Source organism: Pristis pectinata, chromosome 7 (genome assembly GCF_009764475.1).
Source record: "Pristis pectinata isolate sPriPec2 chromosome 7, sPriPec2.1.pri, whole genome shotgun sequence".
NCBI lineage: Eukaryota > Metazoa > Chordata > Chondrichthyes > Rhinopristiformes > Pristidae > Pristis > Pristis pectinata.
The window spans coordinates 24519339-24531242 of record NC_067411.1 but is presented as its reverse complement, the minus strand read 5'-3'; the positions used below and the strand labels follow the sequence as shown (position 1 = coordinate 24531242).

At 37.6% G+C, this 11904-nt stretch overlaps 1 protein-coding gene across 1 annotated transcript; it reads left to right on the top strand.

Annotated features, from left to right (window-relative positions):
* On the top strand, positions 1 to 10584 carry f2rl1.2 (coagulation factor II (thrombin) receptor-like 1, tandem duplicate 2). The gene is made up of 2 exons (XM_052020533.1): positions 1 to 141; positions 8797 to 10584. Exons 1-2 carry the CDS (start codon positions 87 to 89, stop codon positions 9876 to 9878), a joined length of 1137 nt encoding a protein of 378 aa, XP_051876493.1. The 5' UTR covers positions 1 to 86; the 3' UTR covers positions 9879 to 10584.
* The last annotated feature ends 1320 nt before the right edge of the window (positions 10585 to 11904 follow it).

Below are 11904 nucleotides of genomic sequence, written 5' to 3'. Positions count from 1 at the left end.
AAAGTTTGGTTAGTTACTTCGTTTCGTGCGCAAGTTCTGCTTTGGAATTGATTCCAGTGAAGCCGCACGGGAACCAGTTCTGAAGGATGCTTTGGACAATATTGTTGGCGTGGGTGTTGGTCATTCCTGTTTGCCATGCACGTAAGTCCGGGGGGGGGGGGGGGGGGGGCGGTGGGCAAGGAGACGACGTGGTCGCAAAACCATCTTAAAATGCGGGCGATTACCAATTGGAAACCCAAATGTTCTCTTCGCCTCCTTGGAGAGAGAGGTGGGGCATGCAAGAGGAAAACCTTCTTCGTTGCTTGAATAATTCTGTCTATGCATGAACACTATAACAGAAGCACTGGAATTTCGTTCACCATTTTAACCCAGACCACGACGTTTAAGATGTGTCAATGTTTTTAACACCAGTGCCCGAAGTTGAAACTCAGCTGAGTTCCGCAACGAGCGACTTTGTGTTTACGGCTATTATGTGTGTCGGATTGCACGAGAAGGAGCCACGCCTTTTTGTAGTAGTGGTGGGGGTTGGGGGATGAAATTTAATTCTGGTTGTCTCTTGGAATCTTGTTTATTGATGACCTTTTACCTAATCTCTTCTTTTGAAAGCTCTGTTTCTTCATTTTAACTAAACATAAGCAGGGGTATTAGCAGGTGAATTGCTGAAATCAGGGGTTTCATTGCACTGCTGATGTGGACGGAAAACTGATCTTTCTATGATTTGCAATGTAAATATATCGCGTGTATATGTTGGCATTTTGCTCCATGTGTTGTCATACGATGGAGTCCGACAAGAGTATACTCTTAAATCAAGGTTGTTTTCAGCTAATTCAAGCTTTTTAATCACTGTTCATACCTCCCTATTATCATGGTGTTCAGTTTTCATGACTGAGCAAATTGAGTCAATTTTGTGCCACGCTCTGATATACTATTGGGAAAACGATTGCTATAGTGAGTATTTTGACTGATTGGCCATAACTACCTTGCGGTTACTTTTATAGACATTAAATATTATCTAGACTTGTAGATTAAGAGCTATAGTTATTTCACAAGACTGGTGCAATAAAAGTTTTGAAGACCAATGGTGCCATGACATTGTTCAAGAACAAAATCCACCGGTAATAAATCACAAGAACACAAGGCGTAATTCTTAATTGTGGGATGATGGGGGAAGGGAGTTTGTTCAGAAAATAATGAACACTTTTTAAGCACTTCAGAAGTTCAGGAATGCCTGATGTGTGACTTCAGAGGAATTTGTGCTTGGAATCTAAATCATTAGATTATCACAGTGTAAATCTGAAAGTGGATGAAAATTAAGGTGGTTTGAGAAGTGAAACATTGAGAAGAGTTCATTTTGTATTTGGCACACTGTTCTGCATCTGGGTGTAACATAATTTATTGTTCAGAATATTGCTACAAAATGCAGACAAGATTAAGCTTTAAATTTTAAAAAAAAGTTTTACAAAATTAAATGTATTCTTGCAAATCCTGAATTTAAGGGAATATAATCCCAGCCCATACAGCAGTGCAATTATATTTCAGCACAAAACACAGGCAAAGTCCTCAGATACTCCATGGAAAAAATGGGGTGGAGAATTAACAGCCTTTCGCTGGGCCCTTTGCAAAGGTTGAACTGGTTTGAGGAGATTCTTTTATTTTTGGATATGTAGGTTACCTGGCTAAACCCAAACAATGACTATGTAGCTGTAATTAGAATTTGTTTTGGTGTAAGTGATGTAACTATGACTAGAAGGGTGGAGTGAAAAATGGTTTCCTAGGAGAAACATTTAAAGTTAATGAAACTGAGTGACAGTAGCCACAGATTTTAAACAATTTATCCAAAGTGGTGGTTGTACTTCCATTAGGTATTCTGGTTGAATAGCTAATTTTAAGGAAGAAGGGTTGCACTTGTTTTTGTTTCTAAGCTCTTTAGTGATGCTGGATTTTTAAACTCACTATGATTAGCAGTGGGCTGGTAATACATTTCTCTTCCTTTTAGGTGGGGTGGCACACTTGCAAAAATTATCTAGCTTTCTACCCATATGTTTTGACAATCAGATCAGCAATAGTGCAATGGTTGTAGAATGTTATTGTTTGACAAAAATGGCTCTGGACACCTTTAAATTGAGTAAGTGCAAGAGTGAAATGTTAACTTCTGTGCCAAAAGCCAATTTTAGAATAGTTACAGCATTGAAGGCCAGTTAACATGTTCAGCCTGTACCGGTTCTTAGAGTTGTACATTAAGTCCACCTCCACCCTCACCATACTCCTGCAAATTTTTACCTTTCAAATGTATCCAGCTCATTTCTGAGCACTACAATTAAATCTGCCTCCACTTCTGGCAGTCCATTCCAGACCCCATCCACTCACCATGCTAATAGTCTTTTAACCAAAAGTGACATAAGTTTTTTCTTCTATCAAATAGCTTCATTCTGTGTATTTGACCCTTCCACCAAATGGAACAGTCTTTCTATCTACTGCCTATACTTGATTTAGATTATCTCCTATCAGATTTTCTAGCAACCCCCTCTGTTTCATGGAAAAATCCCAGCTTCTCTAGTCTATCCATGTAACTGAAGTTCCTGATTGCTTGAGTCATTTTGGTAAATATCTCCTGCGCTGCAAAGCCCCTTGCATCTTTCCTGAAGTGTGGTGCCCAAAACTAGTCATAATACAATAGATGTGTCTGAACCAAGGTTTTAAAGATTTTTCATGGCTTCCTTTTTCTTGAACTCTACCTTTATTTGCTTGAATACTATTTTCCATTTTTATTTATAATCTCCCTTGTGATTTCCAAAGAATTGGGCCCTAATACCCCTAGATTTTCTCCTTTTTTCAATTGCCTTCTGGCTTGTGTTGCTGCTTGTTACTTCTACTCAAGTGCATAATTTCTCATTTCAGCATTAAATTTCATCCACCATGTATTTGTGCATTCCACCAGCCCCTCTATCTTGAAGTGTATTACTGGCCTCTGTCACAAACCAGCAACAAAAGAAACACACTGAGCATGATTCAGTGTTAAAAACTATTTTATTAATCACTACTTATGATAATACGTAAAATAAAAGTTTTTAAAAAAAATGTTAGTATGTTAGAATTCAAGAATGTTAAACCTCGAACGTTAACCCCAAAACTAAACTCTTCGTGTGTGTGTGTGTGTGACAAAGTCCAAAACTCCCAGTTCCTGAATGGTTCTTAAAGTTCAGTTCCGCAAGCCATAAGGTGAAACATGAGCAAGGGCTTCTTCAACAACCACCGTTGTCTGAAGATAAGATGTAGATGTAGAAAAACATAGAGAGAGTACATACGAAATCCAAATGTTCCACGATGGAACCCAAACGACACTTCAGTGTTTACTCGGTAGTGACTTCCTCACCCCGAAAAGCATCCGAACCGTGGTCGTCCACACACAAATACCTGTTTCCTTCTACAGGTCAGCAACAAAGTGAACTCCACCGGATTACTTCCAACTTCCATACATGGATTTCAGTGGCAAACACAGTTATTGTTTCTCATCCATCGATAGAGAAAACAAGCAGGCTGGTGTCTCTCTCCCTTCTCTCTCTCTCTTTCTTCTTCTTTTTCTGACTTCTTCAACAACGTCATTACGTCCTTTATCTTCTATTGACGTAAGCACGCCCCACACACACATACACACACACTCTCTATCTTAAAGGGACTTTCACTGAGTCCGTAACACCTCACAGTTCACTACACCTCTAAGTTCTGCACATTTGGAAATTGTCCCTTTGTACCCACACCCAAGACATTAATAAGAAAAATAGTGGTTCTAAGGCTGAAGCCCAATAGACTCTTTAGACAATATCAATGGGATTAGACAAACATCAACGTGGAAATCGTATTTGACAAACCTACTAGAGTTTTCTTGATGCATGTGCTGGAGTAGGTGAGGGAGAACCAATGGATATGGTGTATTTGGATTTTCAGAAGGTCATTCATAAAATTGCAGGAGGTTGGTTTGTGCAATTAAACCACTTTGGATTGGAGATGATATATGGGCATGGATTGAAAATTGTTTGTAGATGGGGACAGTCAGAATAAATCCATCTTTTTATGGATGGCAAGTGGTGATTAGTTGGGTACTGCAGGGATCAATATTTCAATGATTTGGATGGAGATTTGAGTGGAATATTTTAGTTTGCTGATGACATAAAACTGGGTGAGATTATGATGCAAAGAGACTTCAAAGTGATTTGCACATGTTGAATGAGTGAACAATACTTGGCTGATGCAAAAACAGTGCTGGAAGAACTCAGCAGCATCTGTATAGGCAAAAGGTACAAGCTGACCAGTGGGGTCAAGACCTTGCATCAGGGAATGGGAAAGACTGCAGTAGATAGCAGTATGTGAAGGGGTGGGGTGGGATAGATGCTGGTAAGTGATGGGTGGAACTAGATGAAGAGGGGATGATATGCAGAAGGAACAAACTGGAGGGAGGGATGAACAAGAAGAAAACTAGGATAGATGAGTGTGTGGGAGGAGAGCAGTGGGGCTGTGGAATTGGAACATTCAATATTCACACCATTGGGTGGTAAACTGATATGAAATATTTCCTGCTTCCCTGAGTCCTGATGCAGGATCTTGTCAACTTGCTCCTCTCTGCCTCCACAGATGCTGCTTGACCTGGGTTCTTCCAGTGTTCTGTTATAATTCTCGATTCCAGCATCTGAAGTCTGTTTTAACTTTGTACTTGGCAGGTGCAGTAGGGCATGGAAAAATGTCAAGTTTCATCACTTTGGTTAGACAAGCAAAGCCAGAGTATTTAATTGGGAGGCTTTTAATATATATATATATATAATATAATATTATATATATATATATAATATATATATAATATATATATATATAATATAATATATATATAATATTATATTTTATATATATAATATAATATATATAATATATATATAATATATATATATATAATAATATATATATAATATAATATTATATATATAATATAATATAATATTATATATATAATATATATATATAATATAAAAAATAGAGAGAGGGATCTCTTGTACGTCAGAGTATTGAAAGAAACATGCAGATGCAGCAATCAGTTTGAAGGTAAATAGTCCATTGGCCTTCAAAACAAGAGGTTTTGATTACAGGAGCAAAAATAGTTACACAAAGCGTTGGTAATGTTGCTCCTGGAGTATTGCGTGTAGTTGAGGACTCCCTACCTAAAAAAGGCTCTACTTGCCATTGAGAGAGCACAACGAAAGTTTGAGATGGGTTGCTGGGATTGGAAGACAGTCATATAAGGGTAGAATAGGCCTGTTCACCAGTGTTTGGAAGAACAAAAAAATCTCATTGAAATGTATGAAATTGGTAGGAGAACAGATTGGATGCAGAGGATGTCTTACCCTGGCTGGATATCTAGAATTAGGAGTTGCTCTCAGGATATAGTCTGTGACATTTAGGACTGAAATGAAAAAATCCTTGAGGGTGGGGAACCTTTGAAATTCTCTTCTACAGAAGGCTGAGGTGGCTATGTCACAGTATATTTGAGGAGATGGACTGAATTTTTAGATGCAAAAGTCAGCAAGAGGCAAATTTAAGTCATGTAACAAAATGTGATATTAGTTGGTACTTTACCCTAATGATTGGGGTTGTGGAATATACAGAAAATATCAAACACTCAACAGGTCAGACAGCAAATATGGAAGGAGAATAACATCTATTCTATCAACCCTGACCTATTGTCACAGATGCTGCCTGACCTGGTTCTGGCAATTTTGTCTTTATTTCAGATTTCCAGATTCTGAAACAGATTGATTTGGTTTAGAGCAATTTGTGGAAAGTGACTAAAATTTTAAAGAGACGCTTGTATGACGAAACTAATTCCACTGTGCTAGAAACCTAGTGCAGGTGTATTGGTAAAGAGCTGCAGTTTACAGCAAGAATAGTGCAGTGGGAGTCTTTCAGCACTTGGACTGGAAGAAGGACAGGTAATGAGATGGGAAGAAGCATGGAAGATGGAATTGAAAGTTAAGTGTGGAGGGATGAATTTTGAAAGGACTAATTGGAAAGTGTTTTGACAGTTTTGAAAATGTGAATGAATTGTGCATTATACAAAGCCTTAATGATGGCACAGCAAGCTTAAAGAAAAATATCATGTTTGTTACATGAATAAATAGGAAAATAGTCATGCTCAAACTTTAAATAACTTGTTGGGTCCTGAATCATTTATTGTAGACACATTTGAGTAAAGATGTGAAAACTTTAAGGTAGAGTGGAGCTTTATCAAGATGCTGCTGGGGATGAAGGGCTTGAGTTTGATAATTTTCACTAAAAGTTGTTGGGATCAGAAACCTTCCAGCTGAAAAGGAAGTAGCTGTTATTGCAAAGTTTCAAAGCCAGTTTGATATTCCAAGCATTTCTAGAAACCCACACCACAGGACTCATTGTACCTATCTTGTCTTGGGAAGAGCAAGCTTATTTCATCCTTCTGTTACTCTGGAAGTTCCTCGCCTTCATTCCTATCTAATTAGTTGAGATGACTCAGCTCTGAGTGTTGATGGTATTTCTACTGTGGTCAAGTCTCGTGCTTTTTTACTGGATAACACAGACAACTGTCAATATGTACCATCTAAATATAGTGCATCTATTGGTAAGGTACAAACATTGCACTAATAATTTAGATATGTAGAAAATTAGGGGCATAAGTAGGCCATTTGGCCTTTGGAGCCAGCTATGCTATTTGATAGTCATGGCTTATCATCAACCACAGTACCATATTCTCTACCCCCACCCCCTCCTCCCACAGCCCTTGGTGCCTTGTATCTAGAAATTTATCTCCTTAAAAATATTCAGCAGCTTGGCCTCTACAAATTACACAGGTTTAGCACTGAGTAAAGAAATTTCTCGTCCCTGTCCTAAAATATCTTGCCCCATATCCTGAGACTGACCTGGGCCAGGGGAAAACATCTGCCTTGCATCTAGTCTATCCAGCTGTCAGTTGTATTTCAATTAGAATCCCTTTCATTCTTAACTCCATGAATACAAACAGTTAACCTAATTTTCAAAGGACATTCCTGCCAACCCAGGTTTCAGTCTGTTGAACCTCTTACTGCACCAAATCTACACAATATTCCTGCCCCTGTATAATTACAGCAAGACATCCTGTGTGCAAATATTCTTGCTATGAAGGCCACCATGCCACTTACTGCTGTAACTGTTTGCCACACTTGTATATTTGCTTTTGCTGATTGATCTTTTTTAATATCAACCCTTCTCAATCTAATATCATTAAATAATACAGTACATAATCTTTGTTTTACCCCACAAAGTGGATAACCCTGCTCTTGTCCACCTATACTTCATCTGCTGTGTTTTGACACTCTCAGTATTGTATTTCTTTTTAGTCCTGATGAAGGGTCTTGACCTGAAATGTCTCAACCCAAAACGTTGACTGTTCATTTCCCTCCACAGATGCTGGCCTGACCTGCTGAGTTCTTCAGTATTTTGTGTATTGCTCCAGATTGCAGCATCTGTGTCTGTGATGCCTTTTAGTCTTTGCATTCACCTTAATTCACAATCTCAATTTGTTTAATGTCATAAACAAACCAGAGTGTTGTTTTTTCCTCATGCAAATCATTGATGTATTATGAGTAGCTGAAGCCTAGTACTTATCCTTGGGATAGTCAACTCATTGCTACCTAACATCCCAGAACAAACCATTTATTCCTTTTGTTTTGACTGTTCTAGTAAAAGCATCAAACACAATTGCCTTTCTCAATACTTGGCCTAAATGTACAAATGCAGCTGGTTTCTCAATTCAATAGAAGTAGCATGAAAATTAGTGTTGAAAGCTTACTTATAGAACCAATAATTAAATCAAAACTGTGGGCATGCTATGTTGGTGCTGGAAGAGTGGTGACACTTGCAGGCTGCCCCAGCACGTTCTCAGTAATGCAAAAAGATGCATTTCACTGTTTTGATGCACATGTGACTAATAAACAAAAACCTTCTAAAACTTCAAATTGTTTGACTGAAGCCTCAAGCTTGTTCAACCATTCATTAAGATCATGGTTGATCCAATCTTGCCCTTGACTTCACTTTCTCATTCTTTCCCCATATCTCTTGACTCCATTACAGTTCAAATGTCTGTCAAGCTCTGCCTTGCATATATACAATGACTCTGCCTCCACAGGTCTCAAGGGTGGAGAATTCTGAAGATTGACCTTCAAAAAATAAAAATTCTTCCATCAGTCTTAAATCTATCACCTTTTATTCTGAATATCTTTTGTCCCCCTGCCAGTTCTAGATACCCCCCACTAGGAGAAATATCCTCTCAACATCCAACCTGACAATTCCCCTCAATATTGTATGTTTCATCAGATCATCTCTCATTCTTCTATACTCTTCATATCATAACTCCTTCATCCCAGGAATCAATGTAGTGTACCTTCTCAGCCCCAATGTAGGCACATCCTTTAGAGAACAAAATTGTGTGCAGTACTCCAGATGTGGGGTTTCAATTTTTCTGTAAAGTTTCATAAAAATTTCCCTGCATTTATTCTCTGCACCCCTAGTAACAAAGATCAACTTTGTTGGCCTTGTCCCTTGCTATTGGCCTTATCACTTATATGTGGCTATCAACTGTTGTTTCATGCTTCAGGACCCCCAGATCCCATTGTTACAAAATGTTCCAGTACTTGGTTGCTTTCTAAAATGCAAGTGTCTTACTATCAACTGTTTTAAGTGAAAATTGCAAACTGAAATATTATTTAACAAAATGCAGTTAACAACATTCTCCTTTACTTTCAGAAAGTCGAAGCTTTATTGGCACAAAAACAAATGAGAGTGACCCTGATTCTGCCTTGGTGATTGATAAGTACGCTGCATCTGTTCTGACCAGTGGATTGACAACAATCTTTTTGCCAATGGTCTACATTATTGTATTCATCATCGGTTTGCCTGCGAATGCCATGGCACTGTGGGTCTTTGCCTGTCGAACCAAGATTAAACACCCAGCAGCTATTTACATGGCTAACTTGGCGTTGGCAGATCTCCTGTTTATTATCTTGTTCCCTTTGAAAATTGCATACCATTTGAATGGCAACAATTGGATTTTTGGAGAAGGAATGTGCAAAGTGCTAGTTGTTTTTTTCTATGGAAACATGTACTGTTCCATTTTATTCATTACCTGCCTCAGTGTTCAAAGGTACTGGGTGGTTGTAAAACCAATTTCTCAGGCAAGGAGGAAGACTGACATAGCTTATGGTGTATCAATTTTCATTTGGATATTGATTGTATTGGGCACAATACCATTATACTTAAATAATCAGCAAACAGCAAAGATTGCTGACCTTAACATTGTAACCTGTCATGATGTCCTACCAGAAGCAAAGTTGGCTTCTAGCATGTTTGACTACTTTCTGTCTTTGGCTATTGGGATATTTTTCTTTCCAGCATTATTGACCTTGACTGCATATGTATTGATGATCAAAACATTGAAAGCTTCATCTGGTGAAGATGGCATTGGGAAAAGTCGCAAGAGAGCAATTAGTTTGATTATCACTGTTCTGGTGATGTATTTAGTTTGCTTCACACCTAGCAATGTTATTCTTGTTGTCCACTATTATATGATAAGATATAATCAGAATGGCAGTGTGTATGCTCTTTACATTATAAGCCTTTGTCTATCTAGCATAAATAGTTGCATTGATCCCTTTGTTTATTACTTTGTTTCCAAAGACTTTAGAGATCATGTTCAAAATACACTGCGGTGTCGTAGTGTCAGAACTGTTAGAAGTGTCCAGGCTTCCATTACTTCCCTGAAATATTCCAAAAGATCGACTTCCTATACTTCTGCCAGTAAAGTTACTACCACAACAAGCAACTGTTAAACATTAATGTGGAGGTATAGCTTTGATTCCATTTTACATGCTATACTTAAAACCCATCAAGTTTTGTTTTAGCACCTAGATTTTAAATCAACTGAGTATTAATCCAATTTGGAAGTAATTAACTGAAATGGTGCCAGAAATTTCATTCAATCATTATTCAATGGCTTTGCATGAAATAGCTGCTATAACTTCAAGCTAAGTTTTGTCCAAATACAATTTCAATATAAATAGCAAGATGTATTGAATTTGTATATGTAACTTTGTCTATAAACCACACAACTGTTACAGACTTGACGTTTGTTTATATTTTGGGAATTGTCAATCCCCCTGTATCCATTGTTTTTATTTCAATTTATGTATATGGTGTATATATTTTAAGAATGGTGTGACATATTTAAATGTTTCAAGAATAGTCCTGTATTTTTCATATTTTGTTGGACTGGAACACCAACACTTAGTTTTTGCTATTATTTTAAAGCTTGTACATAAACTGGCTTTTTATACTGATTTATTTTTTAAGTCACTTTTTAATATTAACTGACTTGGCATCTGTGAAATGACCCTCCATACATCCTGCCTGAAGAAAAGTAGCTGTGAAAATAGAGTAAAAGAATGAATTATTTGAAGCTAGTCTTAAGAATATTAAGAAAACTGTAAAAGCTGTTCAGATCTTTGAAGCATTAGCATTAAATAAATTGAAAAGCTATGATGAAAGTCATTATTTTGCATACTTTACCCAAGGCAACTTTCCTTCACAGTTGATACTTTTGTCTTGACCTATCCTAGTTTCAAGTATCAAAATTAAAGATAGCGCTATCCTAATGCAGTATTGGATTACTATTTCTACTACTGACTTGTCTGTTCACACACTTGAAACTGTTCTGCAAATAAGGAGCAATGGTATTGCAAATACAAATTTGAGGAAATGCACCATTTAAAAATTCTTTAATTGTAAATATAGACACTAAATGGGGTAAGATCTAGCCTCAAGTTCTTGAGCATGTTGTATAAAAATAGAAATTTAATGCAATTAGATGGAAGAAACAATGTCCTGGGTTTTCATTTTATTTTTAATATAATTTGAATAGTATGGGTTAGGATGGAGACCTTGGTCACATGATACTGGTTTTATTTTTCTAGACAGGTCCTGTTGATGCATAAGATTAGTGGCAGGATTTGGAAATTTGTTCCCAATTTTGTCCAGTGTGTATCAGTGCCATATAAACTAGTAGCACTTGGAAGTTGCTAATTTCCCCACAGTGGTGCAGCAGTTAGCATAACACTTCACAGTGCTAGTGACCTGGGTTCAAATCTGGCCACTGTAAGGAGTTTGTACATTCTCCCTGTGTCTGTGTGGGTTTCCTCAGGGTGCTCTGGTTTCCTCCCACACTTCAAAAACATACAGGTTGAGTTGTGGGCATGTTATGTTGGTGCCAGAAACATGGCAACACCTGCAGGCTGACCCCAGAGCACTACGCAAAAAGATGTACATTGAAACACAGTGAAATACATGTGACTAATAAAGATACCTTAATAAAAACAAAGCATAGTTACTACTTATTTTGGGTCTTTCTGATGTATTGTTTTTCTTTCCATGAGATATGAATGGAAGGAGATGGTGTGGCTAGCAATGAAAAATCAAAGTGCATCTTGCACAGTCATATGGATACCACCTGTGAATTTAACTAGGACCTGTTCAGTGCTGCTCTTGAAAGGTTTAAAATGTGGGCCTTCCATTGAAAGAGGTGACAAGTTGGGTCTTTAACCAGTTCTAGTCACTCCATGTATCAATGTATCTGACTGCACTGAATACAACAAGCAATGTAGGCTTTGACCCCTGGTTATATTTCAGCCTTAAGCATTTGTATGCTGGAATCTGATATTCATCAAGTCTAGCATCATTCATGATTAGATGTCACAGGACTGCACACTTTAATCTGATCTCTGTGGTGTTCTGAGACCAGCCTTGTTACCAGCCAAGGTATTCCAATACAGCTACAAATTTACTGAATGCATTCACAAAAAA